Source organism: Sorex fumeus, unplaced genomic scaffold, assembly GCF_029834395.1.
Source record: "Sorex fumeus unplaced genomic scaffold, SorFum_2.1 ptg000024l, whole genome shotgun sequence".
Classification (NCBI taxonomy): Eukaryota; Metazoa; Chordata; class Mammalia; order Eulipotyphla; family Soricidae; genus Sorex; species Sorex fumeus.
In genome coordinates this window covers 4,577,269-4,598,375 of record NW_026606081.1, presented here as the reverse complement: position 1 = coordinate 4,598,375, position 21,107 = coordinate 4,577,269, and the positions used below count along the sequence as shown (strand labels likewise).

At 38.9% G+C, this 21,107-nt stretch overlaps 1 protein-coding gene across 2 annotated transcripts in view; it reads right to left on the bottom strand.

Annotated features, from left to right (window-relative positions):
* The window catches only part of KLKB1 (kallikrein B1), a 28,450-nt gene extending 9,081 nt beyond the window's left edge, over positions 1-19,369 (bottom strand). Inside the window, exons 1-10 of one of the 2 annotated variants that reach the window (XM_056114189.1) lie at positions 19,301-19,369; positions 18,642-18,700; positions 12,636-12,798; positions 9,598-9,704; positions 6,958-7,117; positions 5,835-5,944; positions 1,486-1,645; positions 639-748; positions 326-488; positions 114-226 (exon numbers count right to left, since the gene is read on the bottom strand). In XM_056114189.1, coding sequence (XP_055970164.1) covers positions 114-226; positions 326-488; positions 639-748; positions 1,486-1,645; positions 5,835-5,944; positions 6,958-7,117; positions 9,598-9,704; positions 12,636-12,798; positions 18,642-18,699 — 1,144 coding nt within the window. In that variant the 5' untranslated portion in view covers position 18,700; positions 19,301-19,369. The remainder of the gene's footprint in view (positions 1-113; positions 227-325; positions 489-638; positions 749-1,485; positions 1,646-5,834; positions 5,945-6,957; positions 7,118-9,597; positions 9,705-12,635; positions 12,799-18,641; positions 18,701-19,300) is intronic. The other variant, XM_056114190.1, reaches the window with a different exon arrangement.
* Between the last annotated feature and the right edge of the window lie 1,738 nt (positions 19,370-21,107).

The window sequence follows — 21,107 nt, the reverse complement described above, 5'->3', positions numbered from 1 at the left end:
AGCCCTCTCTTCAGAAAAGGAAAACAACACATGCAATTCCATAGAAGACTAAACAATCTAGTAAAACAACAGGCATGCCTTTAAAGTAAAATGAATAATTGAAGTTTACTTACTAGAGGAGTCTCCACTTTTGCATAACCTCAAAGAATATCCAGAGCGTATTTGGCTCCCAGACGTAATTCTTGTCGGTGAACCATTGGGAGATAATCGTAGGGAACACTTACACCTGAATAAAATAAGTATAAAGGTTGAACCTTCACTGATGGGCGCACATTTGTGAAAATTTTTTGCCAACTGTCTTTAAAATAAATAAATTTTCACTAACTTCTCTCCTCTACAGTCCTCTGGGAGTAAGGAGTAAGTAAAAAACTGACAGCGAATCGTCTTTGTACAAGTCTCTTGGCAAACATCTGTTCCTTTTACAAAGGTCACATTCAATTCTTCCCCTTCAAAATGAAGTCCTGAGTAAATTTTGGAATGGCAGGGTTCTGTAGCAATTATACACACACACACACATACACATATAATTAAATCATATTCTTACAAGTTTGTGCAACAGTGATTTTGTTTCATTACCATTATCTATGAAGTCAAATTTTTTCGCATTTTTGGGTAATATTTTTACCGAATAACATTACCAGGCAAAGTTTTTTTGCAGGTTAAAAGGCTATATCCAGATATGGTGTTTTCCTGAGAAGTAGGAGTGCTTGGGGTCCCACTTCTGGACGTCTTAAGGGAACAAACATTTCTATTTAAAAATGAAGGAAGAGAAGAAAGAAAACTACATTAATAGAAAACAAGAGAATCTCAGATAGAAAAAAAAAGCTCTTCTGAAAATTTTATTTTGCTGAGACAAAGTAGCTTCAAAGTAGACTACATGACTCTAATAGATTACAGCAATTACATGTAAATCAAGCCACATCTCCCTGGGAATAAAAGTTGAAAAGAGAAGAATGGTAAGGTTCTACCTTCTAATTAAACAAACAAACAAAAAAAGGTGGGGAGGGGAAGAAAAGAAAAATTTCCTGGGATTTACGCTAGTGATGCTATTGTATAATATATACCCTTTTCATAGATCTATCTGTATATACAAAATGGGGTGGATTATCTGAGGGTTGAACTGAAATCCTGATCAGGATAAACAGGCCTCTTGTTTCTGAAACAGGAGTAAGAAACACTGAGCTAAAGAATATGATGTCATTAAGTGGTTTGTACTTGGAGCCAATTCAGAACTAAGATTAGTATAAAAGGTGTCAGGTTCTTTGTTTTCATGGTTGTTGTTTTCTTGATTCAATGGCACATTTAAGCACATCTGAGGAGACGGGTAGAGAAAAAAAACCCTGCTAATCTCTTAACTAATCTGCACCTGGCATAAAAAGTACTCAGGCTTCAAGCCTCTGAGAAAAGTGAGCAAAACTTAAAGAAACTCAAACAGTGAAGAAATGACAGAATAGAAACCTTTTAAATCTCTACCTCCAAACTCACCGCTGAGACTCTGTGCTCCATTTATTTGTGTAGAATGTAAAAAAGAGGCAGTTGGTATGGTAGGTGCAAATTGTCCGACACACAAAAGCATCTGGTGTGCTAACTCTCGCCACTTCCACATCTGAAAATGCTTGATGTTGGAAGATATCCATTCGGCAACCTGCAAATTCCCCGAAGGAAGATATCTTTGAGCAGATGACATAGTATTCATTTTGCTGATTCAAAAGAAAGTAAATGAAACAGCTATTGTCAACTATTAAGTTCCTGCAATTTCTTGCCCATTTATGTTTTGATTTTCATGCTTTGATAGCCTGTATAGGTAAGAGCTCTATGTCCACTTAAAAAAAAACTTATGATGGGCACTGGAAAAATGGTACAGCAGGTCAGGCCTGCAGACAACTTGGGTTCAATCCCCGGCACTTGATCGTCCTCTGAGCACCGTCAGGAATGATCCCTGAGTACAGACAGTGTGGTTTCAAAACAAAAGTAAATAAATAAGGTTTAAAATTTATGATGGGTTTTTTATCTCTTAGTTTGGATTTCCTTACTTCTAAACTGCAGTACTGTTGAATACCCCCATTCAAACTGTGTTTCCTGTTGTACTGGGAAAGTGTCTATCTGTCACTTAAAACAAGCGCTTCTTTACTTTAAATGATAAATGTATTTTTTTGTTTACTCTATTGAGAACCACGTGACCCTTGCAACTGCCTGTAAGTCTGAGCCTGTTTTGCTGGTGTGGATAGGAGAGCAATTAAACAGAACTCTCTGTTTTGCTTCTACTACTGGATAGTCCTTACCTTTAACTATGAAGAATAAAGTTCTTCGTTTCCTCCATATAGTGGAATTATACATTTTAAGTCAACAATCATTGTAACTAAGGAAATGATGGCTGATTGTTACATAAAGCACTAAACAAAGTCTGTGAAAATATTCCCAAACATGTTTGCGTTTTAGAAGAGAGAAAAATTATGTCACCATTATAAAAGACAGATTTATAAATATCAGAGAAATAAACCTATTCAACTATGTTTCCAGATCCATCCCCTATTAGTGTAAAATTTTTTGGTTACTCAACATGTGTTCATGTTTTCCTCTTATTCCCTAACATTGAATTCAAACCTTGGGAACGAGAGGTTTTATATTGTATTTTCTAAACATATAAAAGGATTTTAATAAATGAATATTAAGAAAAACATTATGTAGCTCACAAAATTTCTGTGTGTTCACTGAAATTAGAACAGGACAAAAGTATGCTTCCATTATCTTTCAATGATCTTGATTTGTACTTTTATTTTTATTTGTGGTCATATTATTTACTTTAATAATACATTATATTAAAATTGTGGACGCTTGAAAAATTATAATAATAAAGGAGAAAAGAATCCTAATTCAGTTACTTGGTTCAAGCAGGAACATTCTCTAAGACAATATTTTTATATGGGTAGGCTAGGAAATTCGACCTCAATCAATTAAATGCCTCCTAAAAACTACAAACTCTGGGAGCTGGAGAGAAGTAATGTGCCATCCCATGCCAACCTGCATAGTCTCAATGTATGTATGTATGTATGTATGTATGTACAGTATATGTATGTATGTGTCTGTGTGTGTGTGAGCGTGTGTGTTTTGGGGTCACAACCAGCTATGCTCTGTTTTAAGAGCTCCCTCCTGGTGGTACTTGGGGGACCATGTGGGGTGCCAGGGACAGAACCCAGGTTAATCCTGTGCAAAGCAAGTGCCCTACCCATGCTACAATCATTCTGGCCCTTAAAACATGATTCTTTTAAAAGTACACTTATTTTGACGCCAATAAATATATGTCATGACAGAAAAGGTATGGCCCATATACAGAAAAGCATTCAATAAAGTTATTGCTGAGCTAATACTAATTTTAGATTTATTATACAAAGTAAATAGAGTATAATAAATTTTGAATTTACTATATTACACAAAGACTACTTTATTTTAAATATACTCAACGGAGCAAAGAAAATCACATCCAGAGAACTGAAGAAAATGCATCATATCATGTGTCTTCAAAGATAGAATATCAATAAAAAATGTGTTTTAAAAAGACATAAAATGGCTGGGTTTTAAAAGAGCAAAAACTAGTTTTAAAGTAAATATAGGAACTCATTCGATAGAAGGTATGAGTTGGTGAAAATGTTACCAAAATTGAAGAGAGGTAAATTTATATTATTCAAATTAGAAAATATTTTTTTAAAGACTAATGCAAAAGAAACATGAGCAGAGTTTGAGAAACCTGTAAGAATCCTCAACACTTATCAATGTGCACACAATAAGAAGTTGCAAAAGGAGAGAGATACTCCAGGTAAACATATTTAAAGTGATTTAGAGCTGAACATATAATTGAAATGGAACGAACAATAAAAGAGAATCTTAAGAGAAAAATGACATGCTATACACAACACACTCTAGATAAAAATAACAACTAATTTCTCATACCTCCAAGGCCAGAAGCAGTTCTATGATATATTCAAAAAATAACTATACCTCATGGTGTTTCACTAATAAAAATTTAAAAAATAATAAAAAATAAATAAAGTATCTAGATGAGAGGAAAAAAATGTTCAAATGAAAAGGCTGTCAACCAAGATTTCTAAATCCGCCAAAACTATCTTTCAAAACTGATGGGGATATTAGAAATGTTATGGAAATAAGAGGGATTTCAGGGAATACTATGAATAATTGTACACACATAGATCAGATAACCTTGAAAAAAAGGGACAAATTCTTAGAGACAGAACTACTAGAAATGACTAGAATAGCAATGGAAAGAGTAGATTAATAAGAAGTATCAAAGATGGACCTGTTTATTTTTCTTTTTGAATTAGATTTCTATCTTACAACATACACAAAGGTTGATTAAATATTTTATATCAAACCTGTTTCCACAAAATTCAAGAAAAACCATAGGCAGGACACTCCAAGATCTCAGCCTAAGAGGAGTCTTAAATAGCATTACCTCTTAATAAAGAAGACAGTGGTAAAGAAGAAAAAAGCAGAAATAAACAAACGAGACTATATTTAGCAAAAAATCTTTTGCACTGTGAAAGAAATGATGATTAAATTTTTTAAAAAATAAGTACTTCATTATCAGACAAAGAAATAATATTCAAGATATTAAGAGTTCTTAATAACACTCTTAAAGTTCAACAACAACCAAAAAAATCCATCAAAAATGTGAAGAGGAGATTAATAAGCACTTCTATAAAGACGGCTAAGAGTCATATGCAAAAATGTCCATTACCACAGATTATCAGAAAAACTCAAATCAGAGCAATGAGATACCATTCCACACCGGTAAGAATGACCTATACCAAAAGGTTAAGAAACATTTAAATGTTAACAGGGATCTGGTAAAATGGAACTCTTGCCGCTGATGGGGCTACTGTTGAATGGTTCATTAGAAATCAGCTTGAAGACTTAAAAAATTTTTGTAATAGAGCTTCCATATGAGCCTCTGATTGTGTTCCTGAACAACTACCCCAAGAACACAATAACCTTAATTATAAGGGATGCACACACCTATATTCATTGAAGCTATATTTATAACAGTAAAGATCTGGAAACACTAAGATACACAACAACAGAGGAGTGGATAAAGGAATTGTGTTACATATACTCTATAGTATATTACCCAGCTATGAGAAAAGATAGAACCTTGCATTTTGATGCCATTTGAATGGACTTGGAGGAAGTTGTACTGATTGAAATCAATTAAAATGAAAAGACAAACACCAGATGATTTCTCATATATTTGGACTATAAAGAAATAAAGCAAGGGACTAGATAATCGCCATTGAACCAAATCCTGAGATGTGATCAATAGAACCGTGAAAGATGTGAATGAGGGAGAGAAGAGATTTTGGAATAATGGAGGAATGGTGAGGGTTTTGACATTCTGGTAATGGACATGGTGTAGCAACAATGCAAGTACAACATAGTATTTCACACTGTTGTGAAGAATTCAAACAATTTAAAAGTAGAGTGAACTAATAAAACTTTTTACAAAGAAAAATCCCGTTACCACTCAGTTCTGCTCAATATTTAAAAGAAAAATGAATGGTCCAGAGAGACAGTACAGCAAATACAGTACAGTACAGCACTTGGCTTACACATGGGAAGACCCAGGTTGCATCCCTGGCACCACATTTGGTTCCTCAAGTGCTGCCAGGCATGATTCTCTGAACCCAGAACCAGGAACAAACCCAGAGCACAGCTGACTGTGGTTCCACAACCTCCCAATATAAAAATTAAAGTAATAGCAGGATTGCTATTCATTAATACCAAGTCTTCACAGTCACATTGTGAAACAGCCGTCCAATTACCAATTTCTGAGAGTGCACAGGACTTCAGTGAGAATCCAGATACCAAATTGTCTATCTTCTTTATACTAGATGGTGTTCCTCCTGGGCTGTATTTCAGTAGGCACTTGTTCCTGAATGAAGGGGGGGGGAGGAAAGTTACTTTGCTTCCTAAAAATTATGGAACATACAGTGTTCCATTTAGGGTTGAATCATTCCATGGCCAGTAGAAAATAGAGTACTGAGAAAAACTACCTGGATAACAGGTGGGTTAGTTTTCTATTATTATTTAAGTAGTAGACAGCTTTTTTTCATAGATTATCATATATATAATTTTTTTGGTTTCTCTTTTTTTTTAATTTTTATTAGTGAGACTGGCTGGAGCAATAGCACAGCGGTAGGGCGTTTGCCTTGCATGCAGCCAACACAGCCAACCCGAGTTCGATTCCTCCGCCCCTCTCGGAGAGCCCGGCAAGCTACCGAGAGTATCTCGCCCGCACGGCAGAGCCTGGCAAGCTCCCCATGACGTATTCGATATGCCAGACACAGTAACAACAAAGTCTCCAATGGAGATGTTACTGGGCCCGCTCGAGCAAATTAGTGAGACACCATGAAGTACAGTTGTAGACTTACAAATTGCTACATGGAGAGTATCATATTAAGTAGACAGCTTTTACCTCTAGAGGGAAAGTAGCACTGTCCTCCCATTCATCGATTTGCTTGAGCGAGCACCATATCCATTGTGAGACTTGTTGTTACTGTTTTTGGCATAGCTAATACGCCACGCGGAGTTTTCCAGGCTCTGCCATGGGGGCGGAATACTCTCCGTAGCTTGACAGTCTCTCCGAGAGGGACAGAGGATTCAAACCCCGGGCGACCACGTGCAAGGCAAACACCTACCCGCTGTGCTACCAGAGGGAAAGTAAGATTGAAAATGTGTAGGAAGACTGTTCTACAGAGCTAAATCCTCACTCCTCAAGCACTTTACTTTGTGTGTGGATCAAATGGATCAAATGGATCAAATGGAAATCGACACCAAACTAGAGTAAGTAAATGGAGCTGTGAAGGCTAAAATTCCTTATTTAGTTTTAATTGGGAAAAAGGTAGAAACTTAAAAAATTGCATCAGAAGAACCACTGAAACTCACCGGTAATTTTCATTGTAAAAGTCTCGTGTGGCGTATGTATAAAATTGGCAGAGAATGTTATTGGTGCACCTTTTCTGACATTCTTCAACACTTTCAACTTTAGATACATTAAAATTGATTCCTCGCATATCGATTCCTTGATAAATGTCACGGTGACAAGCTGTGTAGATAAAGCAAATTTATTCAGTTTCCTTCTAGAAGTAGATCTTCAGGTAAAAATTTGGGCAGGGTATTTTTGAAGTATGATTTGGGGCAACTTCTCCATTAATTATAACTTTTATAATTTTTTATTATGCCACTTGAGTCTGGCGCCTTAGACCACTCGGCCATCCCACAGCAGGTAGGGCGTCTGCCTTGCATGCAGCCAACATGGCCAACCCGAGTTCGATTCCTCCGCCCCTCTCGGAGAGCCCGACAAGCTTCCGAGAGTATTCGATATGCCAGACACAGTAACAACAAAGTCTCCAATGGAGACGTTACTGGGCCCACTCGAGCAAAAATTATGCCACTACATTTTCAAACCCTGCTTGAATAGACACATGCCAGTATGTTTTAAAGAAGTGTTTTTCTGACTCTTCACCCTTTCTGGCCCTGTTTCCTTCCTGTGGCCTCCATCAGACTGGTTGATCTCCTAGTCTCGTGTGGTTCCCCCCTTACCAATTACATGATTTTTCACATATGGGTCTCCAGGATAGTCCAAAGGGGAACTACACGCAATGCTAGGCATCAAACCTGGATAAGCTGCATTCAAAGGAACCACCTTAACCCCTGTAATATCCTTTTAGCTCTTGTTAGTAAGAATCTTGATTAAAGGAAACAGTATAAACTAGGACCTATTTTATGTCTTTTTCTACTCCTGAAAGATACTGTTGAGGAATTCATAAAAATAGATTTAATGAGAGAGACGGAATAAATAAACTTGCGACAAAACAGCTTATCGAGGTGGACAGGGAAGTGGTTCACTTGCACAGAGATTCAGATTGTAAAATGGAGTCTTTGCAACACTACCGCACATGTGAAAAGATATAGATTGAGCTAAGATGAAACACCTGTGAATTTCAACTCTCCTCTATGGTTTGTAGAAAGTTAGGAGGATACATTTAAATACTCGAAACTAAAATTTGTCCTGAGTTTTGAGACTTTACGTGGCTGGGAATAGTTTTTCACTTTAAAATACTTTGGCAAAGTTAGAAGGGAACATTAAACCAAGCTAAGACTGACTGACTGAGAAAATATAACAGTAACTAAGGAATATAGGAAAAAGTACAATATTCGTTTAAAAAATTATTATGACATACAGTTTGGTAACAATTCCCCAAAATATAAGCAGAAATGTTTCATGATTTTGTCTTCTGCTTCTTAGCAACGTGTACAAGCCCAGCTCTGCAATTTGGACTTAATAGTATGAAACAAGATGTCTTAATCTATATTCATTGTCATTTGGGACTAGAAAATCTTTGTTACAGGGGTTTCCCTTAGGTTGTGAAAACAATAAAATGTCTCTAGGTCTTGCCAAACATTTCCTGGAGGAAAGACAAAACCGCCTGTGATTGTGAATGACTAAAAACCACTGATCTGAAAATTACCTTTAAGGGAAAAGAAGGGAGACACTTTCTGTTCTTCCTGGTTCTTACATGGAATCTCCACGACTATTGTTTACATCTGTATTCACTTTCTGCAAATAGTCACACTGTGATGCTAAGCTCATAACTAATAGAGGCTGATTAAGGGCGGGTTGAATGTTTTGCTGTTGTTACTAGAGGCTGTGGGGGAGGGTGGAGCTTGTAGTTAGTGTGACTTTGTTTTGTTTGGCAGGCATCAAACCGGGGCCCAGCACATGCTAGGTCCGTGCTCTACCACTGAGCTATTTTCCTAGCCCTAAGTGTGTGTTACGTTAAAAATCAAGAGGGTCCTCCATGGTTGGAAGCCTGCCTTATGTGCTGGGGGAGAAGTTAGCTGGGACAGAGAGGGATCACTAAGTCAGTGATGATTGCAAGGGTCACTTGAGGTGGGAGATGTGTGCTGAAAGTAGGTAGAGGACCAAACGTGATGGTCTTTCAGTATCTGTATTGAAAATCAGAATGACCATAAGAAGAGAGAGAGTAAGAGGGAAACTTTCTGCCATAGAGGCAGGGGGAGGAGTAGGACGAGAGAGGGTGGGACGGAGCGGGGGATAGCGGGGACATTGGTGGTGGAAAATGTACACTAATGAAGGAATGGGTGTTCGATCATTCTATGACTGAAATTCAAACATGAAAGCTTTGTAAGTGAAGCTCGTGGTGATTCAATTTTTTTTAAAAAAAGTGAAGAGGGTATGCTTAGAATATAGCCCCATTTTGCTTATCTTTCTGTGTGCATCCTTCCAAAAGTCCATAGTATAGGGGGCGGAGAGTCGTACAGGCTTAAGAAACATCTTGAATGTTTCATACCCCAGTTCCACTTCCAGAACCTTATAAGGTCCCCCAAGTACCCCCAGGAGTAAACCCTGAGAATAGAGCCCAGAGTAGCCCCTGTGCACCCATGGATGTGGCCCAGTCATTCCCACCATAGATACCAAAACAGAAGCCCATAGCAAAGACTTTAAATCCGAGCTAATCTAACCCACTATTCATTCCAGTTCATCCAAAATCCACACCTTACCACTTATTTGATGGCCACATTGCTTTAAAGAATGTCCAGAAATTGCATTTTTCAGTGACACTCTGGGCAGAGTTCCTGTAACACTGTCTTTCAAGAAGCAACCAAACCTGTTTTTAAAAGTAGCATCAATAAATAAATAAATAAAAGTAACATCACTTAGGAAATGGAATCATAAATACATTGATGTCTGGCATTTTTATACAGTAGTAAATGGGTCTAGGATTAATTCAAGTAGCACATCCTCCCTGACATTTGCTGACAATTCCATGATTAACTGACATTGTTCCTAATTATCTTGCCCTCACGGCAAAGCCTGGCAAGCTACCAGTGACATATTCGATACGCCAAAAACAGTAACAAGTCTCACAATGGAGATGTTACTAGGCCTGCTCGAGCAAATCCATAAACAACGGAAGGACAGTGACAGTGACAGTGACAGTTCCTAATGTCAGCATTGTTTTCCCTTATATTCTCATGTTTAAGTACAGGAAATCAGTCATATTGAGTTAATTTGAACACCAGTTGACTCCAAAGTGCATGAAATGCCCACTGGTCTTACTGAGTCTCTGTGGTCTTTGAAAAGTTGTTTCCCTTCTTTTTTAAGGAAACAGCAAAGTAGAACTCAACAGTCTTCAAAATGGTGGACCTCCTGAAGTATTATTCTCCAAAGCAGGATGAGTTTTTCTCCACCATTAACAGAGAATCAATTACAGTAGAATCTGAATCACTTTGGTTAGAAATTATTAAAAGCCACATTGAGGGTTGTAATTATCAGTTGTTAACAAAAACTTATTCTTTTTCCCAGGGGCTTTCCCTATTGATTGTGAAAAGGTGACATCCAAGGAATTACTACAAACCCATGCTGGATAGGGATGGAGCAATAGCACAAAAGGTAGGGCGTTTGCCTTGCACGCAACCAACCCAGGTTCAATTCCTCTGTCCCTCTTGGAGAGTCTGGCAAGCTACTGAGAATATCCCGCCCACACGGCAGAGCCTGGCAAGCTCCCTATGGTGTATTTGATATGCCAAAAATAGTAACAAAAAGTGTCACAATGGAGACGTTACTGGTGCCCGCTTGAACAAATTGATGAACAATGGGAGGACAGTACTACAGTGCTCCGTGCATGCTGGGTAAATGGAGACATCACAGGGACCCAGGATTCAGATCTGGAAAGTTAGAGAATTTACAAGATGTTCATTGAACCTTGCATTCATTTACCTCTTTCCAATCCAAACGTTTGTATTAGAGTAAATGAAATTCGAGTACAATCAACAGTCACTGTCACTGTCACTGTCCTCCCATTGTTCATCGATTTGCTTGAGCGGGCCCAATAACATTGTGAGACTTGTTACTGTGTTTGGCATATTGAATACATCATGGGTAGCTTGCCAGGCTTTGCCGAGTGGGCGAGATACTCTTGGCAGCTTGACAGGCTCTCGGAGAGGGGCAGAGGAATCGAACTCAGGTCGGCCATGTTGGCTACGTGCAAGGCAAATGCCTTACCACTGTGCTATCGCTCCAGCCCGCAATCAACAAACAGTATTAGACCTTCTTGGATTATAAATGGAGAGAACCTAAGAGATGTATCATCAAAGTATTTTCTTCTTTTTGAAGGCAGAATATTGTCCCAGTGTTGCCCCTAATATACCGTTGGGTCTTTCATTTATTTCTTGAATGAACCATTTCCTGTGGTGTTATTTTTATCAATTCTTCCAGCCTTCTAGCTAATATATTTTATCGAGCCTTGCATTTTATTTTATTTTTGCTCTTGGGTTAGGTTTTTATTTGTTTGGGGGGTCACTCTCAGCAGTTCTCAGGACTCATTCCTGGCTCTGTGTTGCTCAGGGGTCTCTCCTGATGGTGCTTGGAAAATCTTATGTAGTGACCAGAATTGATCTGAAGTCAACCTTCTACAACTTAAATCCTTAACCCCTTTAATATCTCTCTGGCATTTGAGTCATGTTTAAAAAAGTTTGATGCTATATGAATTTGCTTCACTGATCTATGAGGAAACATGGATAGGCTTGGGCAGGGTCCAATGAAGATGCCCATGATAATAGACTTAATGTAGGGGGAAAATATTCCTGTCATATATAAAAGAAATAATTTCATAGCCATAGCACAGCGGGCAGGGCATTGGCCTTGCACGCAGCTGACCTGGGTTCAATTCCTCCGTCCCTCTTGGAGAGCCCGGCAAGCTACTGAGAGTATCCCGCCCGCATGGCAGAGCCTGGCAAGCTCCCTGTGGCATATTCGATATGCTAAAAATAGTAACAACAAGTCTCACAATGGAGACGTTACTGGTGCCCGCTCGAGCAAATTGATGAACAACAGGAGGACAGTGCTATTTTAAAAAGATTATTTTTCCTACATTCACAAACTTTTGGTGAATGATGTTTTCATTTAATGTGTTTAATTTAATTTAAAAATGCTCATTCTAAAAAAAAATGCTCATTCTGCTTGTTAATCAAAATTAGAATCATCGTGAAACTCTGGCTATAATTCAACCAACTTATGACCTAATAAAATTCCCAATTATTATCCCTTTTCTCAATGTGCTTGCTTTTCCAAATTGCCATTTCCAAATGATGTTTAATTATATTTCAACAAAATGCTGTCTTTTACTGTATTTCCTGAGGACTGTTTTTTCCCACGATGTTATCCTAGATTAAATTACATGTTTGCTTCCTAGTTAGTTGAAATATTCACCCCTGATTAGATACTTTATTGAGATAGTTTCTTAGGCCATTGATAGACTAACATTTTTCTGGAGACCTTGGGCACAAAATGACATGTTTTGAAGGCAGCAATTGTTTGAAATAAATATTCCCAAGCAAGCCCAACGAACCCTACCTCTTCAGTAGTCCGATCAAAGAATTTGCTGAAACTACAAAGAACTTGCAGGAGATAATGATGTCACTGGTCCTTGAACCACATTTGAGAAATGTAATCCTACAATGTAATATTCAATTTTGCTCACAACTGACCCCGTTTTGAAAATGACTATCTTCTTCAGCAATCAAATAACAGCTTTTACCTTTTGTCTGTGTTATTTGTTGAATCTGCAGGAAGAAAACTGAATAGCAAACACGTCGGATGGAAAGTGCACATCATCTGACAGTGCTGTGCATTCGGGGCATAGATGGCAGCTACGTCCCCACCTCTGAAGAAAGCATTTTTATAGAATCGAATCAGGCATTCTGAAAAACAAGGCGTATGAGTTTAGAACAAATGAAAGTAATGACTCATGGAAATACAACTGTGCTCTGAAATGTAATTCACTTTAATCCAGTCAGTAATCTTTATGTCATGGATTTGATTATAGAGACAGAATGGGCATATGAAGGCGACCACGTGAACTATATCTGATGTGATTTGAACTCATATGGGTAATGCTGGATAAAATAATAATTAAAAAATTAAATTATACAATACTTTGCCCAAATCTTATTCCTAGGAAAATATAATCCTAGCTTGCTTTCTACCTAATAATCTCTATATGTATCATGCCTTAAAAATATGACATGAGAGGGATGGATTGATAGGACAGCAGGTAGGGCATTTGTCTTGCACACGGCCGACCCACGTTCAGTTCCAAGCATCCTATATGGTCCCCCAAGCACCACCAAGTTTGCTCCTGTTCTTCTCAGAGGTATGACTAAGATGATTAACCATTGAATAAGATTTATATTTAGAAAGAGTAGAGATCTCTTCAGGTGGAAGCTTCTGAGAATATACACTTTGCCAAGCATATAGGACTAGATTTCATAAATCCACAAACACTGAGTATCTGGTCCAGTGAAAATACTCGCCACAAAGTAGCCTTTTTCTTTCTTTTTCCTTCCTTCCTTCCTTCCTTCCTTCCTTCCTTCCTTCCTTCCTTCCTTCCTTCCTTCCTTCCGTAAAGAAGTAATGGAATCACAGGGCACTAAGTAATGGAATCACAGGGCACTAAGTAATGGAATCACAGGGCACTTCCTTCCTTCCTTCTTTCCTTCCTTCCTTCCTTCCTTCCTTCCTTCCTTCCTTCCTTCCTCCCTATCTTTCTTTCTTTTTCTTTTTGGGTCACACCCAGCAATGCACAGGGATTACTACTGGTTCTGCACTCAGGAATTACTCCTGGCGGTGCTCATGGGACCATATGGGATGCTAGGAATCGAACCCGGGTTGGCCACATGCAAGACAAATGCTCTACCCGCTGTACTTTCACTCCAGCTCTGTAGTAGCATTTTTTTTTAGACAGTTGGTGTTTCTTGACAGATTCTTGAAGATCAAGCACATATTCTCTCTCACTCAGTGCATGAACAACGACTGGTTAAGACAAAGGATTTTCCCTTCTGTAATGGTGTGTGTTCAAAAAGTTTCTGTGGGTGCTCTGTCATGTGTAGTGGCCATGAGCTAGCTACTTCCCCACTCCAGCCTGCAGCCTCAACAGTTGCATGAAGGAGGGAGCAGAGCCACCAAACTAGTAGGTGATCAGTCGTCATTTATTCCATTCCCCACTATGTGCATATTCCAATCTAACTAAGTGCCCCATTCCAGTATCATATTGCCTCTCATTCCCATCTCCTACTTTTCCCATGCTAGTCTCCCCGCAGCCAGTATCGCTGCCTTAGTCAAGAGCCCAATCACCCATGTTGGGGTAGCAACGACACATAGGTCAGAGAGCACAATCAATATATGTAAAGCCCTTCCTTCTGGGGAAGCTCTTCTAAGAAGATGTCATCCTGCTAGGAGATCTGCTTAAGGGCATACTTCTCCTTTCCTTAGTCCCCATACATTTAATGGGTCATCTTAAATTTACTTCTTAATAACATTAGTCATTTTGTGTGGACACAGTGAGAGATATATTAATCTTAAAATGAGGTTCTCCTAGGGACATCTCACTATAGATCCCAGGCTACAGCTCTCAGGCCAGATTTGTCCTTCCTAACTCTAGCAGGGTCATTGTCCAGTCACTTCTTTTTGAGTCATGAAAGAATTTGTCCATGACCCTGTTCTTCTAACTTATCCTAAGTTTTATGGCACTTGGCCTGTCCCATTTCTTTGCCAGGCTCTTACAGCTTGACCTGGGTCCATTCAGTCCCTTCATCGCTACTTTGCTTTTGGGGTGCTAGATACTAAGGGCAACTGAGGCTTAAGTCGAATAAATATGACAGATGCCCAGGAGTAAATGGTATTCAGAGTCAACTAACTCCCAAATTTAACTGTCTTTCTGGGTCTACACACAAAAGACATTGCTCTAAAGTAAACTATGCAAAGGGCATAAGGGAAAGATAAAAGCAATATTTCACTTACAAATACAAAACTTTAGAGTCCTTAGAAGGATCTGACCTTATAAGTCACATGGTCTGATTTTAGGATATAGATGATGAACAGATAGGGGAAACAGAGCACAGAGGAGAAGCTAAAGATAAACATAAAGGAATGGGAGTGCCTCGAGAGCACTGTGATGGGTGTAACCCAATAAACTTAAACTTCTTGTTGCAGGAGCGAGGAGAAAGTAGGAACCAATGTTAAGCCTAAAATGTTTAACCTATAATCCAATAGTTGGAGACTTTGTGAACTACCCTGTGACTCACCTTATGTAAGGGGTCCACTGGAAATAACTAACTTTATAGTAAACAGGAAAGAAAGGTCTAGTAGTTATTTCTGCTTATCGTCTTAACTAGTAATGATGATAGTGAAACCGGTGGCAATGAGAATCAGAATAATAGACTTGTTTGTATTGCATTTTAGAGTATATATAAAGCACTGTTACTAAGCTATTCCATACAAAGTATTACATTAATTTTATTTATTTACTTATCTGGGCTGGAGCGATAGCACAGCGGCAAGGCGTTTGCCTTGCACGCAGCCAACATGGCCGACCCGAGTTCGATTCCTCCGCCCCTCTCGGAGAGCCTGGCAAGCTACTGAGATATTCGATATGCCAGACACAGTAACAACAAAGTCTCCAATGGAGACGTTACTGGGCCCGCTCGAGCAAATCGACGAACAGCGGGAGGGCCTTTACCTTTTACCTTTACCTTACTTATCTATGACATTCGGCACATTATTGGGTCTTGTTGGAACACAGCATTATAAAGAGAAGAAAAACAGTCTGATTTTTAAAACTTGGTCACAAGATATAAAAGATTCTTTATAAAATTATTCAAAACTGAAAACTACATGCAGATTGGTAAGAACAATAGCAAATTTAGGCTAGTTAAAGCCAGACAATTTACTTACCTCATTACCAACATTCAAAAATTTTTGATTAATTATGTTTTGATCACACAGCGGGTAGGGCGTTTGCCTTGCATGTGGCTGACCCAGGTTCGATTCCTCCGTCCCTCTCAGAGAGCCTGGAAAGCTACGAGAGTATCCCGCCCCCACGGCAGAGCCTGGAAAGCTCCCCATGGTATAGTCAATATGCCAAAAACTATAAGAAGTCTCACAATGGAGACATTACTGATGCCCACCCAGCAAATTGATGAACAACGGGAGGACAGTGCTACAGTGCTATGTATTGATTATGGTGTTGCAGATGATTAAGTAAAAAACTTGTTCAGAATAGCTTTACTGCAAATAAATATGTTGGTTAAAACCCAAGAACTCATAATGGATCTTGTTTTAGGAATAACCGGACATAGGGCTCAGCTGCTCTCATTGAGACTCAATCTTTCTTATATTCGTTTCGTTCCATGATTTTAACTTTACCCTCAAGCTACACATATTGAGGAGTGTGCCTGAAATTCATGCATCTGCATTCTGTCATAGTTCAAGTCCAGTTGGCTAAAACATAAGTTTACACATAAATCTGGTTGCAAAGCCTGGCCCTGATCAGCTTTTTCCCGGCAGCAGGTGTTCTTTTTCTGGCTCAGGTCTGCTTGGAGCACTTCCCCATGGATCCAGACTAAAAGGCAGCGATTCCTGGAATTCCTTTTCCAAAAATGTGCATAAGCACTAGACCACAAAACATTAGATACCAATAAAACTTGGTTTCAGTGGGGGAAATGATCACTCCCATCTTCTGTTAGAAGAGTCATTTTGGGGGATAACATCCCTGGAAATAATTTTTTCATAATTGTGACAAATTGTCCACAATAATACATCTTTTTGTCTAAGATTTTATTTCCAAAATTTTATTCTACAAAAGTAATTTAATATTCACATAAGAATATGCATATATGAAGGCTGAAGAGAGAGTACAGTGAGCAGGGCTCTTTCCTTGCTTGTGGCTGACCCAAATTTGTTCTTCTCTACCCTTATGATCCCTCAAATCCCACCAGGAGTGATCCATGAGCACGGAGTCAGGAGTAAGTCCTCAGCACTGCTGATTACGGTCCCCAAACAAAACAAAAGAGCATATAAATATACTAGAATGGGAAAAATATTAAGGTCCCCAAAATGTGATATATATTTATTTTCACAAAAGATTACTGCAGATAGGCATTGTAAATTATAAAAGAATAGTTGTCATTAGTAATACCTCTTGAATTTGAAAATAGATGTTTGTAGAAAAATATTTGAAAAACTTTTTAACAGTGGCTCATTTTGCATTATAGTATAACACACAATATGTTGTTTCTCATTTCTCCCAATTTTCACCCCTGATTTCTTTTTTTAAGTGGAGGTGGCCCTGATACAGCAGTGCTTAGGTCTTCCTCTGGCTTACAGAGCAGCCCCGAGGTACTCAGGGGACCATATGTAGTGCCAGGGATCGAACCAAAGTCAAACTCTTGGAAGGCTAATGTCTTCCGCCTTCCCCTCTGTACTGCCTCTCTGGCTCCAGCACCTCTGCTTTTTTAACATCATTGTGGTTTTTTCTTTTTTTTGCCAAAATATTGAATTTGAAAAGAATGTGAATGCAACACATCTGGCTTCTACTCCTTGGCATTTAGTGCATTTGTGTATGAAAATGACTATGGTTCGAAAGAACAATTAGAAGTGAGCGATGAAAAGGAATGGTGCTTTAGAAAGAACCAAAAATATGGTGGTGGTGGTGGTGGGGAGGTTCTTCTTGCATAAATTGTATCTCTTTGCAAATTTTTAACTCTTTCACCAAGAGGTGTTTATTTTAATCATGCAATCACGGTGGTGTGGGTAATCTAAGCCAACACAGACTCAAAATCCAACCAAAATGGTGGAACAAGGAAAACTCTGCTGCACATGATTAAAGTGTGTAGAATCATCCTTGTTGATTTAAGGAAGTGGGATGATCAAAATATGATGTTGAAATTAGAATCATTCAAATGAGCAATTTACTAAATTCAGTTCAAACTAGGTGTTTTCCTCTCTGAAATGTTTCCCTAATGCTCTGAAAGACATCTCCATGATGCCAACTCTGACACTTGGGTTAGACCCAGATAGTCTGAGATGCCTAGCCCTCTTGAATTATCAGAAATAATTACTTTATGATATGCTGCACTTTGTAGAGAATTATTTGCAACCAGAAATGCCTTCCTGCGGCCCCATGTGCTGGGGGAAAAGGCAGTTGGGTTAGAGAAGGAACCACCAACTAAATGATAATGAAGGAATCTCCCAGGGTGGGAGATATGTACTGAAAATAGACCAAAGACCAAATATGATGGCCTCTTAGTATCTGTCTTGCAAACCATAATGCCCGAAATTAGAGCGAGAGTAAGAAGGAATGTGCCTGCCACAGAGGCAAGGAGTGGGATGGGGTGGGGGTAGCAGGTAGGACACTGGGAACAATGATGGTGGGAAATAGACCACTGGTGGAGAGATGGGTGCTCCAACATTGTATGACTGAAATATAATCATGCACGTTTGTAACTATCTCACAGTGATCCAATAAAACTTATTTTTTAAAAAAACCAAAAGAAATAAAGCAAGGAATGGCTTCCTACTAACACATGCTCCAAACTAGTCTCATTTTTAAGCTCAGGGGCCTAAATTCTGTAGTATTTCAAGCATACATATGAGATTGAAAGGATGTGTAACCTTATTTGTCAAGGCCTGCCTCTTGCTCTCAGCCCTTTTCTTGCTGACCACTCTCTCACACACTCCTAGCTCTATGTCTGGACACTCCACTTACCACAGGATACCGTAGCAAAGAAGCAAGTAAAATAGGCTGCTTGCCTGAAAGAAATCATCCTAAAAAAAGAAAGAAAGAAGTGTATGACTCTCCTGGTTGCAGATCGTAGTTAACATGAAACTTAAGTTTAGATGACAGAAATTTTCCATGTAAATGTTCAGGTCGCAAACCAACACACAATTATCAGCACAGAAGGCAAGTATTTTCTGTACATTTTGCATAGTCACGTGGCACAACATGCAAATTGAACACTCTAGGCTAGTGTTGCGTTATTGTTCACTTATATAATAACTATAAAAAGAATTGATAAAGGAAATTAAACATGTATGAAATCACTTGATTTTAGCAGAAGGAAAATTCCTGTAAAAATGGCAATATTACAAGTCTTGACATCCTAAGAAATATCCCACTCCAAGTTTTTTATTTTTAGACCAGTCTGTATCTATTTGCTTTTAAAATGCCATATTGCTTAAACATTTCCATATCTCCATATGTAAGAACAACGTTTCCTTCTCATTCCATACAGTATAACAGAGAACAAAAGAGTATAACAGGAAAAAAATACAAAGCGAAGAGTGTAAACTAAAGTTTCTTCACAAAGTATAAACTGTGTTTAATAAAACTAAAATTTGGAAGCAATCAGAATAAAGTTTTTCTACCTGCAAGCACCCCGTTACTGTGGTTCTGGAGGTGAGTGTCTCTCGCCACTTAAAAATGGATGATCTTCGGGCTTTCCTAATGCAGTGCTCAGCAGGCAGTATTTGCTTGGCTCCAATATTGACTTTGGTTTTCTGCCAACTGTTTTGATCTTTTGTCCTGTCAACATAATCTAAGAAGGTCTCATTCTGTTTTGAACCGCTGAATATATTAACTCTTTCATTTTGTGGCCACACAATTTATGTACAAGATTTTTATCTTCTAAAATATTGGCAATGTTTCCACTACTGGCATTTCCAACAGTGACATAAATCTAATCTAATGGCACTTCCCTCTCTTTTAATGACCTGAATATATAGCCCAGTCAAAGTGACATGGATAGCTCAAACTGGGAGGATTTCTCTGCAAATTGTGGAGAAGCCTTCCTTAGCCTAGTCAAAGAATTACTTAGTACTGAAATTGGAAGTATGGAAGGAAATTGGTCTGTGAGATCCTCCTTACACTCAGTGCTGGAACTGAGATATTGTAGTAGTTGGAGCCTGTTCCTGCTTAAGGAATTCTATTAGCTTTAAGAAGTTCTCATGTGTACTGAAATATGCCTTTTGTCAACTTCCATCCTTCGTTCTTAGATCTTCCTGCTAGAATCCATAAAAATTAATTTTTCTTTTTGTACTTTTTAAAATATTTAAAGATATCATTACTTGTCCACTAAATCTTTGTTTTCCAATTGGTTTTCTTAGGATTATGGCATAGTTTCAGACTAGTAAATCAGATATTTTAGGGAGGCGCTGAAGTGATCGTACAGCGGGTAGGGCTTTGCACACAGCCAACCCGGGTTCGATTCCCAGCATCCCATATGGTCCCCTGAACACCGCCAGGAGTAATTCCTGAGTGCAAAGCCAGGAGTCATACACTGTTCATCGCCGGGTATGACTCCACCCCCCCCAAAAAAAACAGTTATTTTAGGGAGCTGATTTTTAAATGTTTTTATGTCATTACAATAAAGAATTTTACTTATTAAAAATGTAGACTAGTGTTGCCAAAAATATTTACTGTTATTGAATAGCTTAATTGAAATATGCATGTTTGGGGGCCTGGAGAGATAGTACAGCAGGCAGGGTACTTGTCTTGCAGCAGCTGATCTGGGTTTGATTTCTACCACCCCAGATGGTCCCCCAGGCCCCACCAAGAGTGATATTCCAGTGCCAGAGCCAGGAATAAAACTCTGAGCATCTCCAGGTGTGGCCATAAATTCACGGTCACGATCACAGTCCTCCTGCGGTTCATCGATTTGTTCGAGCGGGCCCAGTAACGTCTCCATCGTGAGACTTCTTGTTACTGTGTCTGGCATATCGAATACGTCACGGGGAGCTTGCCAGACTTTGCCGTGTGGGCGAGATACTCTCGGTAGCTTGCCGGGCTCTCCGAGAGGGGCGGAGGAATCGAACTTGGGTCGGCTATGTTGGCTGTGTGCAAGGCAAACGCCCTACCGCTGTGCTATTGCTCCAGCCGGGCCATAAATTAAAAAATAATTAAAAAGAAATGTCCCACTCTAATCCTGGTGACTGCATATGATAAAGATTTGAAAGATGTAACTAAACTGCTGATTTTGGCTACTAAAAATGGAGACTATCATGTTGGGCCTAGTGTCATCTCTTGAGCTAATCTAAGAGGAGAGCTTTCTTTAGTTATTGACTTGAGAAGTCAAAGACATAAAAAGAGTGAGAGGGTTTGGAAAATGAAAACTCCCCATCGCTGACTCTGAGAGAGAGGAACCAAGGGACAATGAGCCAGGAGCCGCTGCTAGTG